The 22,790-nt window shown below is 42.7% G+C and overlaps 2 protein-coding genes across 2 annotated transcripts; one reads left to right on the top strand and one right to left on the bottom strand.

Annotated features, from left to right (window-relative positions):
- Window positions 1-3,501: 3,501 nt before the first annotated feature.
- On the top strand, window positions 3,502-4,473 carry LOC123979896 (leukotriene B4 receptor 1-like). Its single transcript, XM_046064007.1, has one exon. The coding sequence runs from the start codon at window positions 3,541-3,543 to the stop codon at window positions 4,471-4,473; it is 933 nt and encodes a 310-aa protein (XP_045919963.1). The 5' UTR covers window positions 3,502-3,540.
- Window positions 4,474-18,856: 14,383 nt separating this feature from the next.
- Window positions 18,857-22,194, bottom strand: LOC123980335 (serine-rich adhesin for platelets-like). The gene is made up of 2 exons (XM_046064666.1): window positions 21,845-22,194; window positions 18,857-21,526 (listed from the first exon to the last, which is right to left on the bottom strand). The coding sequence occupies exons 1-2, from the start codon at window positions 22,190-22,192 to the stop codon at window positions 19,514-19,516; spliced, it is 2,361 nt and encodes a 786-aa protein (XP_045920622.1). The 5' UTR covers window positions 22,193-22,194; the 3' UTR covers window positions 18,857-19,513.
- Window positions 22,195-22,790: the final 596 nt, after the last annotated feature.

Below are 22,790 nucleotides of genomic sequence, written 5' to 3'. Positions count from 1 at the left end.
CCAGCAACTTACAGCTAGAACCTCCGCCACTGGCACCCAGCCTTTCCCCACAATCAAATAAAAAATTGCTGTACAAAGCTGTTTCAGGAAATTACATAATTACATACATTTAAAAATGAAAATATATATTTGTGAGCTTCTGACATGCATCTCTTGTAAAAAGGACAGTAAAAGTAGTTGTGGTATGCAATTGTATGCAGCATGATGATGATTGTTATTCCTAGTAGTGGTACTTTATTGGTTTAGTAGTACTCTTATTATAGGGGCGGCAGTAGGTCAGTCCATAAGGAGACGCCGGTTCGAGTCCAGCTTGGACCACAGATACAGAGTGTGAATTGGTAGCTGAAGAGGTGCCAGTAATAGCATTTCTACTAGCAAACATTTTCACCAGAATGCAGGAAATTAGGTTTTTAATGCTCAAAATCTTCTAGGGGAGGACCCCCATACCACCCACTTATTAAGTGCCACCGCCAAGAAAAGAGTCCCTGGGTTCAAACACAGTTTCTGGGAGGAAACCTTTTAATTAAATAAAATTACTATTTACATATCTTTCTTCTTCCATGGGAAAGTAATAAATCTGAAGTTTGCCATTCAATTAGCCTATGTGTTTTTTCATGTTTTTCAATAACAAAAGTAACAACAACAACAACAAAAATATTAATAATAATAATAATAATCAACAATATTCAGGGAAAATAGCCAACATCTTTTTGGATGGGGGGCGGTAAAGGACCTGGATAATGGATAAAAAAGGTTGAGAACCACTGAGCTAGAGAAAAGCAGTAGTTAACGTGTATGGATTTGTGTGCCTGATCACATGTTGTCAGTTAGTTTCGTTTTGGTGAAAAGGTGCCACAATCACATTTAAAGAGGTTACTTCCCCAAACATAAGACACAAGAGAGGAGGAAAGACTAAATCATGTGTGCTGACTCAGCAGGGATGATATTAAATAATGTGGATCTACAGGTGAAATAACTTTCTTCTTCCATGGGAAAGTAATAAATCTGAAGTTTGCCATTCAATTAGCTTATGTGTTTTTTCATGTTTTTCAATAACAAAAGTAACAACAACAAAAATAATAATAATAATAATAATAATAATAATAATAATAATAATAATAATCAACAATATTCAGGGAAAATAGCCAACATCTTTTTGGATGGGGGGCGGTAAAGGACCTGGATAATGGATAGGGGGGCGCTGGCCCAAAAAAGGTTGAGAACCACTGAGCTAGAGAAAAGCAGACGTCACCTACCCACACACGTCCTGAGGGAGAAGCGGGGGAGAGAGCGACTGAAAGGAGCAGTCAAGCTATATCCAGATAGCGCCGCTGAATGGACAACCAGTCTGCAACTCATCTCTGACCCGAAGCGCTAAGGGAGGCTTTGAAAAGCAGATGACTCAAATGCAGGGGCGTCGGCTGAGGAGCCACAGATGCTGAGCCGGAGGGAAGAGACAAATGGAAGCAACAGTGAGGATCCAGAATTCCAAGTGCCACCATATGTGTTACATCAGAAGGCCCATTGGAATAAATCACTGGCAAGGAAGTGATGAAGTGGAGCGCTGTGTGCAGCTGAAGAGGATCGTCTTTGTCGGGATTGAAAAAGACAACCAGAAGAAGGTTTGTCCCAGAAGAGTTCGAGATGGAACTGGTGCAGGCCGCACATGAAGCACTGGGCCTTGCAGGCACCGTGCCTGCACGGAAGGAATTGGAGAAGCAACAACTTTGGGATCCTCGAGGCCAGGCTCATCGTGTCCCATGACTGTGAAGTATGTGCTCAATACATTGCAGGTTGTAAGGGAAAGAAGAAGGATGTCTTCACCACAAAGAGCACCATAACGGTGCTAGAAAGAAGAAGGAAATCCAAGGGGTTGAGCAGCTCAAGCCAATTCCAAGCTTGAAGAGAACCAGGACAACACACACAACTTACCACCCTACGTCAGAGGTCTATGGTGTGGTAGCCTTAAGAACAACCTCAGGACTCTAGGCTGGCAGAGGTCTGAGGAAGCTGAAATGTGGGAAAGAAGCATTCAGAAAAGGAAGTGGGCGACTTCATGCTCACCGAAGATTAGCATCGGAGTGTCAAAGACAGCCAGTGATCTTAAGGAGGGAGTGCCAAATAAGTTGAGATCCCACTGCTCTTGCTATCAGGTCACAAAGAATAAAGCTGGAGCCTTTCTCCCTTTAGTAACAACAGTGAGTGAGAAAAGGGAAGTGCAACATATTTCCTTCTGTAAAACACAGAGCTTAGCAATGCTATAAGCACTATACTGAATAATGATTAAAACAAAGATGATTTGGTATTAAAACATGATGTGATGATGACTGAAAATAAGGTAAATTGAAGATAAATAGATCTTTTGATTGTAAAAGAAATAATATGGTCAAAGTATGGAGTTAAGGTTAAACCACTGTGCGAAAGGTCACTGAGTTTGGGTGAAGACATGACTATGAGTCAGCAGCAGAGACAGGGATGGAAAAGGAGAAGTGGAAGGACAAAAGATGAAGATATCCTGAAACCCCCACCCCCTGCTGCATTTTTTATTTTTACTTCTGTGTAGGTGTTGTTGTGAAAAACATCTGATAATACCCCACCCCCCTCTATATAAAGAATAGTCAGACATATCTCGGCAGATCTCAAATGCATCTGATTCAGAGCAGAAACATCACCGCACAGGACTAAAGCCTACAACAAGAGTTGGGGATTTGAACAGCAATAGTTTTCTTCAGTGGACTTCAGGAGATTGAGCCACAGAGGATAACCACAACCAACCATCCGAAGAATTATTGGACTCTAAAGTTTCGCTCTTTCAACTGTAACATTGACTGAAGATTTTTAGAGACATTTTGAGGGCTTTGGACAAAGCGTCATCGACAAGAGTCTACGGCTCCGCAGCGAAGGAAGGATTTCACTGGCCAGGAGAACTCCTTCCTGTCCCTTTCTCTCCAAAAGAAGACATCTAAATCACTCCAGCTCAGCTAACCAGGTTTTGTATTTTAAACATTTTATCATTTTTTAGACAGTTCTAATCAGTATAAGTTGTGTGCTTGCCCTTGATTAATTTTGAAATAAAATAAACAATCACTACATTTAAAGTACAAGTAGTAGACAATGAACTTATTTCTTCACTAAGGTAGTAATTCAATAGGTAAACTGTGTTTAACATTTTTAAGGTTCTTATCGGTTGCTCTAGCCAAAGACACTAACTTATACTTAGGGCCTATTTTCTATTGCTGTATTTTTTATTTTTACTTCTGTGGAGGTGTTGTTGTGAAAAACTGTTTCCTATGCCATTTCTTTCCATTGATAATGATATCTACTGTATAAGCATCTTAGCTTTAGGAGAGATCCAGTCAGAGGAAACAACAGTTAATGAAAAGACTAAATATAAGAAAATACATCCGATAATATAGTCTTGCTACTGCAGCCACGATGGAATATGACATCATTTGTTTTTTTGTTGTTCCTCTTTGAATGCCTCAAACATCTTCCTTTGACTGAGTGCACTGTTGCCATCATCACTTTCAGGTTTGCAGCATGGAACAACTCAACTCCACTGTGGTCACTTCTAACACCTCCTCCTTTCCTGCACATCCACCTCCCGAATTGTGGAACTCCCGAGGTCTGGTCCCTGCGGTAATGCTGTCCCTCTGCTTCACGCTAGGAGTTCCTGGAAACATTGCTGTGATCATCCTCAAACCAAACTGGCACCACCTGTCCAGTGTGAGCCAGAGTTTGATGCTGAATTTGGCCATATCAGACTTGCTCTGCCTGCTCACCCTGCCAGTGTGGATATACACTTTTCTGTTCAGCTGGACCCTCGGCCTGGTGGCCTGTAAGCTCCTAGCGTATCTAGTGTACTGCAGCCTTTATGGTAGCCTGCTGACTGTGACGGTGCTGAGTGTCCAGCGCTACCTACAGGTGGTGTACCTGCAGACGTACTTACATCAGGTCAGAAAGAAGAGGCTGCTGGTTCTGCTCTGGCTGGTTGTGATGATCCTGTCCATCCCTACTTTAGTGGTTTCGCTAGTGACCACGGATCAGGACTGGACAGAATGCCAATCTCACTACTATTCCCACAACCAGGATGTAGCCATGCTGCTGATAGAGTCCCTGGTTGGATTAGTTTCATTTTCTGTCATTGCATTTTCATATATCCACCTCCACAGAAAAGTGAACCAGGCAGCTTTCTTCAACAACCCACAGATGACCCGGCTGGTTGCAAGAATCATCGTGACCTCCTTTGTCCTATGGATGCCACATCATATCATAAATGTGCTTGGTGTGGCAGCTTTTTTGCTCAACAACAAGGGCCTGTTGAAGTTTTGTATAAACAGCTGGAACATCACTGGAGCACTGGTATTTGTGAACAGCTGCCTGAATCCACTCCTTTATGCTTTTGCTTCTAGAAACCAGAACAATCATAATGTTAATGCAGAAGCTCACCGTTCCAGGAAGTCTAACCACTGAAATAGCATGATGATGATGATAAGCCACAAGATAACAGCAGAGCGTGTAGAACTATGACGATGATAGCACTTAAAGAAAATCTTTAAATAAAATGCAATACAGAGACCTGCCGCATCAACAACCGCATGAAGCACTCGGCAGGTGGTCCGTGTTCCGAGCTGTCAGCGCAAGACTCCGGCAAGATGAGAGGAGGTGGACTCTGTGTTTTACATCGATGGTGCTTGGTGCACAAACGCAGTCACACAGGATGGACTCTGTTTCCCAAATGTCGCACTGTTTATTGTGAAGATGAAACTTTCATGTTATCATCTGGTTGCTGCTGTTTACATTCACCCCAGATGCAAATACAAAAAATGCACTGTGGAATGCTCAAGGTGTGTAAGTGTATGTATATATGTATATAAATAACTGTTTTATTTTATTGTACTGTATATGTTGCCATATTTTAATATAGGCCTACACTTAATTATATGTTGTGTGTGTAGCACGAAGGAACTACAAATTTCGTTTCGTTATGCAGCCTTGTGCTGTATAATGACTAATAAACAACTTTGTACCTTGTACCTTGAGATGTTCAAACTCATTCATTCATCTTTTGTCTAGAACTACTAAAATCTAGAGAGACTATTTCAGCTCTTACACTGTATGCTGTCTTGGAAATTTATATTCCTGGTAAGGGATTGAGCAAATAATTGAGTAAACTGTCTTTGAAGAATTTATTAATAAAAGAGAAACAGAGAAGTACAGCGTTAATCAGCTGTACCAGAGGTTCTGTCTCCTAGGACAGTCACTAACGTCTGGCCCCGAGCAAAGGGATGCATAATCATTTACACAATCTAGGTTTCTTTGTTATGGGGAACAGAAAGCTTTTCAAGTGTATGCGTTACTCACCAATGTAATGGCCCTGTCACTGGAAAGAAACTGATAATAAAGAGTTTGGTCTTTATTTGTAAATTAATTCAATAAAATGAATTCTATTGGTCTTTCGGACAATCATTTGTATATCTCAATATTTAACTTACACAAGTTTTAACTGTTAAAGATGTGACTTTTTCTATTTGGGTGAGTTAGATCTACAGTCGGTGGGGGTGTTTGTCGAAATAGGATACTTTAACAGCAATTCTTTTTTTTAAAGCTGAAAGCCTCCAGTAGTACAGGTCAAGGCTTTTGAGTCCCTGACATGTGGAAGGGTGGGTGGATAGTACTCTGAAGTGTGATACAGTGTCTTTAAAGAGGGTGCAGGTGTTTATACTAAAGGTGGGTGACTCAGGTGGGGTGGACAGGTTGGAGTTATGTTTTATCTTTTCCTTTGCAATTTTAAGACATTAATTTGCCAGTGTAATGTATTGTATTATTTAACGTGTTTATTAGCCACTGGTCCAAGAAACACGAGAAGATGGTTGTCCAACACCTTGTAGCTCTGGAGCTCATATCTGTAACAGCAGAATCTCTCTTAAGTGCACTGGATGGGATTTTTGAAAGGAAGACTCTCCCACGGACAGGTCCGGTGTCAATTCTCATGTGCTGTTATGAGAGACTCAACTCCTTGACATTGATGAGGACTCGTGTCACCACCTTCAACATGGTCAGCAAGAAACTGCGGTCCTTTTGAGCTTTGGGTTGAGGCAACTTCAAGCTGATAAAAATATTACTGTAACGTTGCAGTGGGAGTTTACCTGAGTTTCCAGCATGTTGTGTGAAGCTGTCAGATTTTGCTCGCACATGAGTTTAGAACGTGGACGAGCAGACACCTGGTTGCAATGTAAAAACTGCACTGTTGGTGGTCGCTGAAAACAACATATAACCCTTTAAAATTTACATTTTTCGCAGGGGCTGTTTGAGGACAAGGAAACCCTCCTTTAGCTCCACTTCTATTCAGCTGTCTTTCCCATGCTGAAGCATTACATCCTACTTTTTCAATCCAAGAACCCAAAGTTTCATTAATTGCACGATGAGCAGGAGAAACTTGTCAGGGAGTTTTTATCAAGCCAGAAGACCTGATCAACAGCAAAGGGAGGAATCTGTCTGGGCCAAGTTGAAGTTGCTCAACATGAAATTGACAGAGGCCCATCTTGCAGCACCTTTTGTTGGCTCTGAGGCCTCATCCATCCTGGACCAACTAGGGAAGGAGCCTGTGGTGAAGATTTACAAATCTAACGTTTGGTATGGCTTTGTTTAGGTAAACAATTAAAACATGTCAACACAAGATATTGTCCTCCCAGAGGATAGCATGTGAAAGTGTAATTAAACACTTATTTCCAGCACGGTCCCTAATATTAGACAAAATGACAAAACATCATAACAATACACAGTGAATTCATTAAAGAGAAAAAACACTATAATGTATGCAATTCTTAATTTAAAAGAAAAACAGTTTCTAAGCGACTAAAAACAGCAGGCTCCACATATACAGTATGTCTCAACTAGTTTCTTAATAAACTTTATTTATAAAAGGTAATCCAAACCTACACCAGCTGTGCAGGTGATCTTCAAGCAAAACCACTTCTTGACAGTCTAACCCTGAGGACCCAGTCATGCTTAGACCCAGATGCACGAGGAAGACATCACATTCTTCTTCATCTCCAGAACTTGCCAAACATGTTTCCAGCTGTGAAGCTTAATGAAGTGGGGAGAGCTGGATTTCAACATGAAATACACAGGTGGGTATAAATGTTGGAAGAAGCTATTTAAACAGATTAATAATAATAAAATAAACACCCACCTTTAGTAGATAATTCAATAGTAATAGTTTTAATATTTTTCAAAATAATTTCTATAAAATACATTTCACACTTGTTCCCTTATCGTAATCTGAAAGTAGAGGTCACCAATCTTACAAATGTTTTATTCACCCCAACAGCCAGAGTTATTAATGTTTTTTCCATTAGTTGCTCATTTTATTTCAGTTAACTATCAGCTCCTTCCATCTGGGAAAATCCACGGTTATATCCTTTATTTCTGCTGTCATCTGTCTGTATCTGTCCTGACTTTGTCTGTATGTAGATATAAATGGCTCATTCTAAGGTAATATAAACATAACGGTTCATTATGTAAGGTCTTTATACACCACTGAAAACAGTAAACTGGGTGTTACTAACCGAAGCATTACTCAGCATCCCATCTATCTTCTCAGTGTACATTGTACAACACCAATTTTGATTTATACTAAATTTGATACTGTACTGTAATAAAGCCCAGAAGACAGTTATCAGTCATCTGACATCAATTTTGTGCAGCCTATTTGAAATAAAACGCATTGTTCTCAACCAAACACCACGGCCAAAGCAGTTTTATTTTTGTATCATCAGTAGTGTGCTGATTAGTGAACTTCTTGTTCTTATCTATGCTCCAGTTTACTACTTTACATTGGAAAAATACAAAAAGGACACTAGATGGTGCCCTGGGACCACAGTAAATTAAGGATCATGACAGAATATATCTATCTATATATATATATATTCAAAAGGCATCAATTAATGATCGAGGACCTCTAGCCAGTTGGATGTTACAATGATTTAAAGTTTGATGAGACGTTGATTAAAGCTCAGTTTAATTTTCTGTAAAAATGTAATTCACACAGTATCAGGCGTCTGCAGTTCATTTCTTTCACATTATACAAATCATGTACATTTACTGAAAATAAACAAAAATAGATTCACTTTTGACAGAACTATTCTCAGGTTGTTTACTATGCATCATGGAGGAAACGTACAACCAAGGGAAGTTTCCCCAAATACCCCTCCCTCAGAGGGGTGTGGAAAGATGAAATAGCTGCCACGTACACCTTGAGGGTGGAAGGGGAAAGACCAGCAGAAAACCTGGAATCTGGTCCTGGAAGTACCTGAACCACCGGGCAGGTAACAGGGTCCACCGACCGCTCCCTACACCAAGTGGAGAAAACACTCCACTTCAGGCCGTACATCCTCCGTGTGGATTGGGCCCTGGAGCTGAGGAGGGTCTCGACTGCTCCGGCTGTTAGACCTCTAGGTACTGTGCCCACTCAGGGGCCAGACCCACAGTCGCCATATGGCGGGGCAAGGGTGAAGAACCTGACCCTGCGCCTGGGACAGCAGGTCTCTCCTCAGAGGGACCCGCCACGGCGGGCCGTCCAGGAGCGACATGATGTCCAAGAACCACACCCGGGTTGGCCAAAAAGGGGCTACGAGCAGTAGGCCGACATTGTCCTGGTGGACCCACTCCAGAACCCCCGGGAGCAGAGTGACTGGGGGAAAAGCGTACAGACGTAGTCTCGGCCTTGAATATACCATGGCGTCCAGACCCAACGAGGCTGGAGGAACGAGAGAAAACCATAGCGGGCAGTGCGTAGTCTCTTGAGACGCAAACAGATCCACGTCTATGGGGCCGAACTCTTCGCACAAGAGCTCCACCACTTTGGGGTGAAGTCTCCATTCCCCGGGCCTCAGCCCCTGCCTCAACAGCAGGTCTGCTCCCTGATTCTGCGTCCCCGGGAGATACATCGCCCTGAGGGATAGTAACCTCTGCTGGGACCACAGGAGGATCTGACGCGCCAGTCTGTACAGAGGGCACGAGTGCAGACCACCCTGGTGATTCAGATAGGCCACCACCGCTGTGTTGTCGGAACGAACCAGGACGTGGTGGCCTTGGAGATCGGGCAGGGAAGTCCTTAGAGCCTGGAACACCGCCAACATCTCGAGACAGTTGATATGCCACTCGGATTGATGCACCTGCCAGGATCCCCTTGCAAAGCGGCCGTCCATGACCGCGCCCCAGCCCGTGAGGGAGGCGTCTGTCGAAATGACCAGCCGGCGACAAGACCCTCCCAGCACGGGCCCCTGGGACAGGAACCAAGTTTCCTTCCAAACTGATAGGGAACGAAGACACTTCCAAATCAGACGGAGAGGATTTCCCCTCGGGGAAAAACCCTTGGTCCTTAGCCACCACTGCAGGGGTCTCATGTGCAGCAGTCCAGATGGTATTACGCTGGACGCAGCCGCCAGGAGACCCAACACTCGTTGAAAGTGTTTTATAGTGATGGCGTGGCCTAACTTCACCCCTTTCACGGCAGCCAATATGGTGTCGACACGTGCCGGAGACAATTGTGCCCGCATCGTTGTCGAATCCCATACTACCCCTAGGAACGTAGTCCATTGGGTGGGCGCCAGCACACTTTTCTTTGCGTTGAGCCACAGCCCTAAACGCCGCAGATGAGCCAGAATGACATCTCGATGCCGAACCGCCAACTCTCGAGACTGGGCTAGGATGAGCCAGTCGTCGATGTAGTTGAAATCCGGATGCCCTGGAGCCTCAGCGGGGCCAGTGCTGCATCCATACACTTGGTGAATGTGCGAGGGGAAGTGCCAGGCCGAATGGAAGAACCCGATACTGGTAAGCCACACCCCCGAAGGCGAACCTCAGGAACTTCCTGTGAGAAGGACGGATGGAGACGTGGAAATAGGCGTCCTTTAGATCTATCGTGACGAACCAATCCTCGGATTGGATGTGCGTCACGATGGCGGGGATGATGAGCATCTTGAACCTGAATCTCCTCAGAGACATTATTGAAACACTTGTATAGTCTATGACTGCACATAATGTTAGACAAAGTCAATGAAGAATAAATGTCTATGGATTTGGTACAGTTCAACATTAGATAAATAAATATATGCTTAACTTACCTGATGTGGACTCATGAGATGTGTGGGGTTCAGGAATGTTGATCCACCAAGCGATGATCTCCCAGTCAACTAAGTTACTGCAATGACTCTTCAATCATATTTCCCGGTCAACTATAATTCAATGGTTTTTCACTATCAAGTAATTTCTAGTGAACTACAAAAAGAGAACTTTTCAACATTGTTGTTGTTACCCAGTCCACTACAATCAATCAATGCTTAATCAATTGTAGCAGGTCTACGTATGATTTTTAATAAACTTATGAAATTAATAAAAAGGGCACCACCGGAGATTCAGTTTGCCCAGAGTCTCCGGACCTCTGGGTAACGTTTTAATAATTATACAATTATTCACTAGTGATCAGTTAGTTAATCGCTCAATTATCTTAAATCAATCAGTCAATCTCATATCGAAGGAGTAAATTCTCCGTGACAGGGACTTGGATACACACACACAATTCCTGTTATTACGGTGAAATTTATTAGATAAGGTGAAATAAATGGCTCAACAAACATGGGGCAAACAATGAGAATGTGGAGTTCTATTGTAAACTGGGTTCTCTGGTGGGGAGAATTTGACTCATAAGGGCAACTAATAAACGCAAGCTATGATAATAACTAATTTGGCTATGAGTTTTAAGGGTCAAAGATAATCGATTAACAAACTATTGGACATCACTTATCACACAGAATGTAGGGTTTTAGTCTTACTGTTTGTCATTTCTCCCAGCCGGGTTGCTGGTCGGCAGCCTCACGCTGGCTGAGTTCCATGCGTTCTCGGTTAGGACAGCTTAAAGCCGTCGGCCGGGCGCTTTCTCTGCCAGGGAATTGCTCTGGAGGTCCGTCTTGGTCAGCTTATTGAAGAAAACTTGCAGTGTGAGGCTTTTAAACCTGGCTCGGGTTAAAGGTTTGATTGTGTGGGAGCAGTGTAAGTTAACTCAAGCAAGTAAGTTGCTGGAAGCGAGGGAAAAACCGAGTTCGCGGCGCTTCGCGTGTGTGGCCTGAAAAGAACAAAAGCGTTTTCGTGGCAAGCCAGGCCGGACTTCTTAGGGCGTTGCTGGGAGACGGAGCACGCTGAGCGCATGCCAAAGTCCAAGGGAAGAACGAACAGGAGAAGAGAGAGCCAAGAGAGCTTACTTAGAGAATATAAGCAAGTTACACGAACATGGCATCAGATTATGAACAAGTAAACGGTAAGATTAAACAACATTTCAGAACGATGGCATTTAATACTTATTTTGTCCTCTTGGGGGAACTCTGGTTCCATTAGGAGACTGAAGATAGCAAATGATTATTTCTTTAAACAATCATTTGCTCAGGAGCTGGGAAAATTAGTTATTAACATTAAATTCGAGCTGGAAAATTAATCAAGTAGCATAGGATAACGTTTCTTTATCATATAATTTCTAACGGAAGTGTCAGAAAGTGTTGGAAACAAAGCATTGGTTACAACATATATTGAAGAAATGTCAGGGATCCTTGCTGAAAATTAAAGCGCTGAAAAATTTACTTCTTCTTCTTTTCAACAACAACAACATGGTATCATAACTACTCAAATGGAGTGGAGAGACCTGTTAAGTAACTTAAAGATTATTTAATTAAACAAGGTAATGCTTTGAGTCATGAGGATACAGTTGGTTACGTGTGTGTGGTGGGGGGGGGGGGGGGGGGGGGGGGGGGGGGGGGCAGTTTAGGGTTTCCTGCCCTCTCTTAAAAAGAGTTCTGATAGGCTGTTCAGGAGAAAGCTAATTTCTGGTCATTTTAACAGTCAGGCACAAAGTAGCAGGTGCCTGCTGTGTTACTTAATCACCTAAAACTAAAATAAAAAAATTCTTTGATATTCAGAACCATAACCTGCAGTGAGCTTGAGGGTTGTTTAGCGGGTTTAGGATAACAGTCTTGACTGTGGTTGTAGCCCTTGGCTAATAAAAACAATTTGATAGAAGAAGCGGCTTTTAGTCCTGAGAGGAACTGTTGAGTGATATTCTATTTCTGCAGTTGCTGTAACAAGATGTCTGTTCTGGAGCAGATATTCTTAATTGATTAAAGGAGCAATAAATTTGGACACAGTAACCCCCACTTGTGACTAAGTGGTCAGGTTGAAAGCAGATCCACCTGGTGGGTGAAAATTCTTTTCAAATTTAATTGGTTAACTTAGTGGTAGGTTAAATTGCAACAGGGAGACACAGAATAGTGGCTAGAGCTGTGGGTGGCAGACCGAAGTAAAAGATACCTGGCTTCCAAGTTATGTTTTACAAGGCACACACGTAAACTCTAATATGACCTTCCTTTACCCACTAGCAGCTATTGTCCCTAGTTGTCGAGGATTTCTGTTAATTATTAATTTATTAGGACGTTATCGTTCCCGACAAGTCCCATGGCATTTTTGTGAAGCTTGATTTGGTCCAGAACAGGTGAATATGTGGCTGTGACTACAGAACGATCAGCCCAGTGGGGAGAGAACTTGTGTGAAAGTCTTCCTGTTCTCTGATCGTCCTGACCGTTTCCTTAGTGGGGCAAAGATGTGGTTACAAACTTTGTCCCCCACTCAGAGCTTGTTGTGGGACATGTTTTGATCATAATAGACTTTGCATCCTTGTGTGCTTTTGTCCAAATTGTTTTGGCCTGTGAGGAAATGTTTATTTCCTCTGGCTGATTCAGTTTGAGGTTCCCTCAAGTCAAATTGTGGGTTTAACAAGGGAAAAGAAATGCCTCTCCATTGTAAGGAGGCTCTGTGAGATGGTTTTGCTGGTTGGGACTGGCAGCAAACCTTACAGGTTTTGATGTAGTCTGCTACATCTTTTCGCATGTTTGGCCAATATGCTACTTGTTTAAGTGCATTGTGTGTTGCTTTGATTCCTTTGTGGCTTTTGTAAGGTGAGTCATGGGCATGCATGAGCATCACCCCCCTGTGGCTCTGAGGCACCACAAACGCAGGTGAAGGGCGGGCGTCTGAGACATACGAGAGAATGACCTTGATGACACGCAAAGAGGAGCGCACCAGGTAAAGATGTTTTAAGCCAGGTATGGAATCAAGCTCATTGTTGGAGACAGGCTTTGCGTTAGAAAGGCAGAGGAGCATTGTGTGAATGGCAGGATCAAGAGTTTGAAGCCGAATTAAGTCAGAGTCACAGAGAGAGTCAGGGACTGAGATTTGTGGCACAGGGGCGGCTGTCAGAGACATGCCTGCTACCTGGGCTCTGGTGACATTGCAAGTCATATGGACGGGATGGGTGGGGAGCAAATCCGCCTGGAAGTGCTGGGGTGTGTCTTTAACAGCCCTCTGTTTGCCTAGTGCTGAGCTCACATTCATGAATATCGGTGCTGATCGGCCAATCCAGTGGAGTGGTTTTGGGGATCTGTGTTTCATTTGAGGTGGTAATTAAAGCACAGAAGCAGGTTTCTTGTTCTGTCTTCACAGTGAGATAGGGAGGGGTTGTCTCACCTGTGCCCCGATCATCAAGTTCTGAAAGTCAAGCAGTGGCTCAAAGCGGTTAAGGAGGTCTTTGCCGATGAGCAAAGGTATGGCGTTAAATGGTGAGACATGCACCATGGGACTAATAAAAAGTGTATTAATGTCATGGCTGTCAAATTGAAGTTTTCAGGGCCGTAGGGCTGGACCTCAAGAGTGTTTTCAAGTGTTACAGGCAGGTAGAATTTTCGTGAAATTCCCCTTTCAGTCAGGTGACACAAGAACTGTTGGGAGGGCGGATTGCCCTGAGTCGAACTTTACCATCAGGAGAGTGCTGGAGGGAGTTGTTCTCTCAGTCCATCTGTGTGATCGTGTCGGCCGTTTTGACAAAGTGTCGGGAAAAGGGGACTTTGGCTTTGCAGCAGCTGCAGTCAGGTGCTTTGCCTTCTTGTCTTCCTTTTTGACAGGGTTTGGAGCAGGCACTTGAGCACTTTAATTTCCTCCTTACTAAAAGTGGGTGTGTCAGACTCACCTTCAGTGTCATCGCTATTTGCGTCTCTATAGTGGGATCTCTGGAGTGTAGCTCTCTGAGATTGCCTGTCCCAATTGTTAAGGGATTTGTGATTTTTGTGTCCCCCCCTTTGTTGAAAGAGGCTGGTTTCACAGCGGTTGGGCGTGTACCTGGGCCGATGGGTTTCAGGCCTCAGATAATTTTGGCTCTTGTCAGACCAACATGGCTCTGAATAACATTGACCGTGCTCAGTTTGCTGAGGCAGGTTGCACCTCTGCTTCTGGCTTGGTCTGCAAGTCTGGGAGGTGCGCAGTGCGTGTTGGACGCAGGTGGTTCAAGGCCAGGAGCTCATTTTGGCTCCACCTGTAGAGAATTGATGCTGAAAGTGAGGACACCATGGGGCTCAGATTGCCTCGTCATGGTGAGTGTCTGCTTTTCAAATCCTTTTGTAGCTAACTAACGTAGCTGTCGACTGGTTTGGGTGCATGGGTAGGCCGCCACACCCAGATGATGACTGGTAGTGGGATGGAGGTTTTGGATAAAGAGGCATTTGAAATTTATCTCTTCCTCCACCTCTGGCTCATTTTTGGTACTGAAGTACGCTTGTCTGAGGCCTCCCTTGCTTAACAGCCAGTGCAGCTGATTGTGATGTCAAGTCAGAATATTCCTCTACCAGTGCCTGGCAGAGTGACATATCTGGGCTGGCGTGTCACCTTGATCAGGTAAATCTTGTCGTCAATGGTGACAGCAGGGAATTGCCTCCAGTAGTATTCAATATCTTTTAGATAGATACTGGTCTCATGTGAGCCTGTAGCCTTAGGCTCAAAGCTTGTTATGTGGCGAGCTATTTTGTCTAAGTCCCTGTCAGAAGGGCTTAAGTCATGGTCAGCAGTTGGCGGCGGTTGCAGCCGAGGGGAATAAGCCGTCTTCACCTGAGAAAGTGGAGGGCTATTTACATGGCGCTCTGTCATATAATGCTGTGGGATCAGTCGTGGGAGTGCTCATGGAGACCATCCTCCTGAGGCTGACTCGCTCCCCGAGCCTTGTCTCTCACTGTTGGGAGTTGTTCGTAGGAGTGAGTATGTTGGCCTATCTCACGTGAGAGCTGGAACTCTCTTCTGGCATCAGCCAACTCCCCCTCCTTGCTTTCCCGCTGTAGCAGGGATTGGGTTACTCTGTCCCTATCCTCTAGCTGTCTTCGCATATCTTGTACACGGTTTTGTTCAACTTCTCTAAGTTTACTATGAACCTTGACTTGTATTTTTAGCTCTTTGACTTCCCCCACTGCTTGTTTAAGGAGGATTTCTGATTGGTCTAGGGTTTTAGTTGTATCTTTAAGTTTATTTTTATTCCACTCTAACTCCTGTTCTTGCTGAAAGAGTGAGTGTTCAAGCTAAACGTTCTTTTCCTCAATTTTCTCCGCATCGACTCCACCCTCCTCTGGGAGGTGGCGAGGAGCTTGTAGCTCAGTGATGCGTTTATCCGCTTCACTCAGTGACTGTTGGTGCTTTCAAGCTGCTGTTCAAGCTGCTTAGATTGGGCAGACATTACAATAGCTAGTTTTCCTAGCATCTGTTTAGAGTGGTACTCCAAGATGAGCCTAAGGGGCGATAATTCGTGTTTCTGTCACATTACCACTGTTTGATACTAGTCACGCAGTTGATTAGAAAAGACAATTTATACTTAAACTAGCAGTACAGTTGAATATCATCCGCATACAGATGGTAAGATATGTTGTTAAATTGACTAATTATCTCTCCTAGAGGAAATACATACAAAAGGAACAGAATAGGTCCCAAGACAGAACCCTGAGGTACCCCACATGATAACCCTGCAGTTTCAGACATGATCTGATTCACATAAACACCAAAACTTCTACCAGAAAGGTAGGATGAAAACCATTTTAAAACTGATTCAGACAACCCAGCCAGATCATGAAGTCTATTTATCATAGTACTGTGATCAATAGTATCAAAAGCAGATGAAAGGTCCAGTAGGACCAAAACTGTGTATTCCTTAGAGTCAGCTGACATCATAATGTCACTAGAAACTTTAACTAATGCAGTTCCTGTAGAATGTTTTTTATGGAACCCAGACTGGATTTTGCCAAACGCCTCATGATTCTCTGAAGTGGCCAGGCATGGTCCCAGAATAACTTTCCAGCAGTTAGGGAAACGCGTCCGTTTCATCAACAGACACGCTGTGACCTAGACTGTACATTTTCTGCCAGACAGACTGATTGACTCTCGTTTCACGCACACATACTGCATTCCTTAAAAGACCTAACTCTGCTGCTCTTATAACAGCAGCTGTCACGTAATGTAGACGTCCTTTGATGAATGAGGAGAGGAAGCTAGCAAAGCCGTGCTCACAGCGTGCGGGTGAAAATCGTTTGACATCAATAATTGAGTGAAATTTTAGTAGCAGTGCTCATAAGTTAGCAGCAGCGATGTGCTGAATATATATATAACCATGTGTCTGTAAAGTGAATGTCAACATTAGCCTACCTAATAAAATAACATTTAGATAATCGAATTTTATAATCTGTGATTTAAAAAATTAATTTTACTGACTTACAGTAGTTTAAAAGCTGTCATTAATTAGGCTAGATGGTTGTGCTCTGTAAGTTAAAAACAAGACAGGTTTATTGTTGATTATGCAATGTCACACTTTTATTTAGTTAATGTTACACTGGGTTTAACAGTCTGGGGAGTGTTTTGACTTACAGTATTTAATAAACCATCAATAATTGCATTGCACATTACATGATTGTGCTCTGTAAATTAAAAGTAGGTTACAGTTAAAGAATTCCTTATAGCTATATAGTTTTATTAGCAACCTGGATTGAACGCAGCAGGTGATACAACATTCATAATAACCACGAGAGACTTGAGACTTGGACTCTAGCTCAAAGACTTGTGAGCATCTCTGAAAATCACCTCGAATATGTTGGACAGTTTAATCAGGAATCATATTAATTAATACTTGCATGCATTGAAATTTATTCTCATAAATAAGGTGAACAGGAGGACAAATTTCATTTAAATTGTTGCCGTTTTCAGTGCATCAGTCGAGCAAATACGAGTGCATAGTTTCATGTATTTTTATCACATGTTCATTTCCTTATCGAGTCAAACGCTGTGTGGCAGCGTATGGATCTAAAAACACGTTATGAAAAAATAACACTACTTCATTTATTTTAACTCATCGGCAGCCTCGTTAAGTGAGTGGACTGTTTGTGTAGCCCAAATAAAAGTTTAAACACAAGTGGAAATCATTTGGTTTACACTCTTTTCGAACAGGGGAATCCAAATAAGTACCTGGGTCATCCCGTCCTGCGTGTGTGTCCCCCTCCGGTCAGTGATGTCACTACTCAAGAGGGAAGCGCCTTCCTGCAGATCGGTTATAAAGGGTTGGAGCTCCAGTGCCCTCTTTCCTCCAGTGTACAAGTGTCGCACGAAAGTGTGTTTTTTACCAACCAAACAACATGCTTCAGCTTCACCAAAAGGAATGTCAGTGTCACACTGAGTTAAATCTCGTTTTGTTGCTTCTCTGTCAGAATTAGCCTCCTTTTCTTCCTGTCAGTATGTATTAATATTAATAAGGGGTGTTTCACGGACCATTTATAGGCAACTATGGGCGTTTGAAGGGTCGGACATGGAGCTCCCTCACATGCACCATATTTCAAGTTGATTGTGATGTGTGTGTTGATTGGGAACTTGCTTGCAAGTGTGCGTAAGAACGGTTTTATAAGTCTGAATATTTTTAAGGCATTTTTAGACTTTTAGGCGCACGTACACTTTTAGTGAGGTGTCTACCCACAATTTTATAAATGAGACCCCTGGTCCTCAGGAATGTCTAGCGCAGAGTTCCAGCCCACGGCGTTAATTATGTAGAAGCCGGTCTCAGACCTGTTTCCACTATATGACAGGTCCTGCCCCATGGAGAACCAGGAGGTTTCCAAAACAAACCAGCTGAAGGAGGAGCTGATGATGAACAGCCTGGTGGTGAAGAAGGCTTTGCAGATGGGTGTGCCTCATCACCTTATCAGCCAAAGCTTTGCTTCAAGATCCAATCCATTTTATTTATATAGCACAATTTAAGAAACAAGATTACGAAAGTGCTTCACAGAGATCCAACAAAGTCAGCTATGCTGACGTCAGCAAGCTTTTCACACAAACTGCACTAGTCATCAAACAACAATTCAGATTTGAATTGAATCCAGATTGTGCTTCATTGTGTATCTTCAACTTTTAAAGTTAAAATTCTGATTTTGTGGCTACTAAAATAAAATTACAAAGATAATGGCATTTGGTTGATTTTATTATAGATGAAAAAAAATTAACATTGAACAGTCAAGAAAGGATGACAATTCTTCAAAACATTACATCCATTCACAATGGTTTTAAAGGTTAACAGTCAAGATTTTATGTTTTCACATTTCAACATTCGGAGATGTTGAGGTGCTGAGCTGTTGTGTTACTTCTGGGTTTGGTAGTTGTAATAATTGCTGTCTTTGAAGTCTAGTTGGTCGTGTTAGTTTGGGGTTTACAAGTTGTAAGAATGATAGTTGCTGATGTCTGGTTGGTTGTTTTAGTTTGGGGTTCAGAAGTTGTAGAAATAAAGGTTGTTGAAGTCTAGTTGGTTTGATTAGTTTGGGGTTCACAAGTAGTAAGAAGTATAGTCGCTGATGTCTGGTTTTACTTGGGGGTTCATAAGTTATAAGAATAATAGTTACTGGTGTTTGTTTTAGTTTGGGGTTCAGAAGTTGTAGGAATGAAGGTTGTTGGTGTCTGGTTGGTTGTGTTAGTTTGGGGTTCAATAGTTGTAGGAATGATAGTCGCTAATGTCTGATTGGTTGAAAGTGGTTGTGTTTGTTTGTGTTTTATGCTGAAGGAGTGATAGTTGCTGATGTCTGGTGTAATTGGAATTCCAAACAAATTGTATGTAACCCTGGACTCAAGGAGACTTGTATGATGTGGCACTTAATCTGTGTAAATGTAACAGTCGAAATATCTTAAAGCTGGATAAATACTAGGATCACTGAGCTCTCTGCACTCATTTGAGCATACATGTATACAGCGTATGTGTGTTGCTGTGAGTCCTTCTGCAAAAGACTGTAATAAAATTCACAGAAGTGTTTGCCTGACCTGTTTATTTGAAAACTTGAATTGCCATCACACTGGTTTGTTGTGTTAGTTTGGAGTTCAGAAGTTGTAGGAATGAAGGTTGTTGGTGTCTGGTTGGTTGTGTTAGTTTGGGGTTCAATAGTTGTAGGAATGATAGTCGCTAATGTCTGATTGGTTGAAAGTGGTTGTGTTTGTTTGTGTTTTATGCTGAAGGAGTGATAGTTGCTGATGTCTGGTGTAATTGGAATTCCAAACAAATTGTATGTAACCCTGGACTCAAGGAGACTTGTATGATGTGGCACTTAATCTGTGTAAATGTAACAGTCGAAATATCTTAAAGCTGGATAAATACTAGGATCACTGAGCTCTCTGCACTCATTTGAGCATACATGTATACAGCGTATGTGTGTTGCTGTGAGTCCTTCTGCAAAAGACTGTAATAAAATTCACAGAAGTGTTTGCCTGACCTGTTTATTTGAAAACTTGAATTGCCATCACACTGGTTTGTTGTGTTAGTTTGGAGTTCAGAAGTTGTAGGAATGAAGGTTGTTGGTGTCTGGTTGGTTGTGTTAGTTTGGGGTTCAATAGTTGTAGGAATGATAGTCGCTAATGTCTGATTGGTTGTGTTAGTTTGGAGTTCAGTAGTTCCAGGAATGTTTGTCGTTGATATCAGGTTGGCTGTGTTAGTTTGGGGTTCAATAGTTATATAAGTTGCAGTTATTGTTGATGGGATAGATGCTGTGATTGATGGAGCAGTGGCTGTTAATGTAATGCTGATTGTTGGTGTTTCTATAGTTACAGGTATAGTGGTACTAGAAGATGCAGTAGTTGAGGGAATGCTAGTTGTGGTAGTATCATGGCCAGAGGTAAGAGAGGCAGATATGCTAAGGGAACTTTGAGACATAGCAGGCACTGTGGGAACACCCTCTTCCAGTGCACCACCAACATTTACAGCAGCACCACCTCCCAGGATACTACCACCTGCCACTGCACCACCAACTCCTACAGCAGCACCACCTCCCAGGATACTACCAGCTGCCAATGCAGCACCACCTCCTACAGCAGCACCACCTCCCAGGATACTACCACCTGCCACTGCAGCACCACCTCCTACAGCAGCACCACCTCCCAGGATACTACCACCTGCCACTGCATCACCAACTCCTACTCCAGTACCACCTCCCTGCACAATACCACCTGCCACTGCACCACCAACTCCTTTTGCAGCACCACCTCCCAGTATACTACCACCTGCCACTGCACCACCAACTCCTTTTGCAGCACCACCTCCCAGTATACTACCACCTGCCACTGCACCACCAACTCCTTTTGCAGCACCACCTCCCAGTATACTACCATCTGCCACTGCACCACCAACTACTGCAACAACACCTGCCACTGCACCACCAACTTGTCCTGCATCACCACCACCTTGCCCACTACCCCTGTTACTTACTGAATTATTCTTTTCCTTCTTTGTATTTCTTGTGGTGGTTGTAGTTGTAGTAGAAGTAGTAGTTGTAGCTTTAGTGGTAGTTGTAGAGAGTATGGTTGTTGGTGGAAATGTAGTAGTTTGGGGTTTAGGTGTCGATGGTGGGTCAGTAGCAGTGGTAGTTGATGAGACAGAAGTTGTGGTTGGAGGCGGAGTGGTTGTTGGTAAAATAGTAGTTGTTGTTTCTGGAGTTGTAAGTATCAAGGTAGGAGTAGCAGTAGTTGATGAAACGGTAGTTGTGGTAGTGGGCGGGTCAGATGTTGTTGAAGCTTGGGGTGGGCACTTGCAGGTTGTTATCATTTCTGGGAAGAACTCAGCAACAGTTGTGTCGAGAGGGCACTGTGTTCTGGGAAACACCTCAAATCTTTTTTCCCTTGTGCTCACTTTTTGGTGGAGTTCTTTCAAAGTCTTTGTCTGCAGATATTTAGAATTAGGTTCTGCAATGTTTTCCCCCCAGTGAGCACTTGCTATCCACTTCTGCAAGTTGTGACTGTAACAGCAGAATGCTGACCAGAGAATGGATGGTATATTAATTTTCTTCTTCAGTTTGTTGTTGCCGGGCATTGCTCCTGTCACTACAAAGCCTTCAATGACACCATTATTGTTGATGCAATACTTTTCCAGGACGCATTTGACACAGGTCTCCATTTTTTCCCAGCTGCCACCATTGAAAGACACTGCTTGTGGAACGATGTTTGTCAGGGTGAACGTTGAGATTTTGTCATCTTTATCAAATGCGTGACTATTTGGAAATAAGTGGCCTCTATTATAATCAATGTTATTCTTATAATCATCGTTGCTGGCCTGGCAGGTTAATCTGTCATCCCTCATGTTGTTGGTGTTTTTTTCTTCCAGCTGCAAAAGTTGGAAGACTCAGTCAGTGGTGGACAGTAAATAAGCAATTCTCATATTACCTGCTGACACTGATTAAAACACCAATCAAAGGTCAACTTACTGATAAAAACAAAAAAGTATAAGGAGCAACACATTCTCATGGTCAAGGGAGTTTTTTTAATAAGATCAGTTTTGGAAAACGTAGCACTGCTGTCTCTCACTTGTGGAAGTAAAAATCCATCAGGCAGCAATCCACCAGCGGGAACAGTGGTGGATTGCTGCCAGAGTGTGAGGAGATGAAAGTTAATATTTTCATGAATGAACAAAAGAAAAACACACCTGTGGCTCTATTTTCCAAGGGGGTCTTTTCTTCTGTTTTTCGTTTCTGTCAATCTGTTTTTCCCCTCTATACTTGTAAGCAGAAAACACAGGAATCTTGTTCTCTGTGTCGTAGAGCGTCACAAACCTTTTCTTGTTCTTAAAAGTCTGGCAAATGGGTTTGTATCGTTTCTGGTTCAGGATGTTGCCGCCCTCCAAGACTTCTGGGACCTGTGGTGGAGTTTGCTCAAGAAGAAACTCAGCACAGTCTGCCATTGAATCCACCACTTCAGTTACTGTGGGAACGAAGGACAGAAGGAGGAAGGCAGCAAGGAGCAGGAGACACCGTCTCTTTAGGGATGTCATCATCACACACTGTGTATTTTTTGTAGTCAGAGGAAATAACAAAGAATTGTTAAACATGACAGTTTACTTCTCCACAACCGCACCAACAGTTAGTTTTCTTTGGCTTAACCCATATAATAGCAGTAGTCAGCTAAATGACTAAGTGTATTTCAATAGTCAGCTCAATTAATAAATGTTTCATGTAATGTAAATGTAATAAATAGCTCAGATAAACATTAAACCAGTTTCCTGTAGTTTGAAGGAAGTTCAACATAGCCAGGATATCTTTTCGTTATCTGCCTTCACTATCCCAACAACGGCGATCAGGCTAAGCAGACACACAACACTGGTTATTAACTCCGTAAGTCAACCAATGGTTTCCCAATCCAGCCTCTAATATGTGCTTTGTAAATATGCAGAGTAGCTTGTTTTGGTTTGGTTTATAATTTGTTTATTTTCACAAGGAAATCAATCGTTTCATTTATTTTAGTGTTATTGGAATATTTTAATTACACTTATTACATACACACACACACACACACACAGATACACACACAATAACTGATGGTGACATGGACTTAGTTTCACATTTGAGGGAGAGCTGTCTGTATCATGTAAAGAT

The sequence above is a fragment of the Micropterus dolomieu genome, linkage group LG12 (genome assembly GCF_021292245.1).
Source record: "Micropterus dolomieu isolate WLL.071019.BEF.003 ecotype Adirondacks linkage group LG12, ASM2129224v1, whole genome shotgun sequence".
Classification (NCBI taxonomy): domain Eukaryota; kingdom Metazoa; phylum Chordata; class Actinopteri; order Centrarchiformes; family Centrarchidae; genus Micropterus; species Micropterus dolomieu.
Note: the sequence above shows the minus strand (reverse complement) of the source record. Positions and strands in the feature narration are given on the sequence as shown.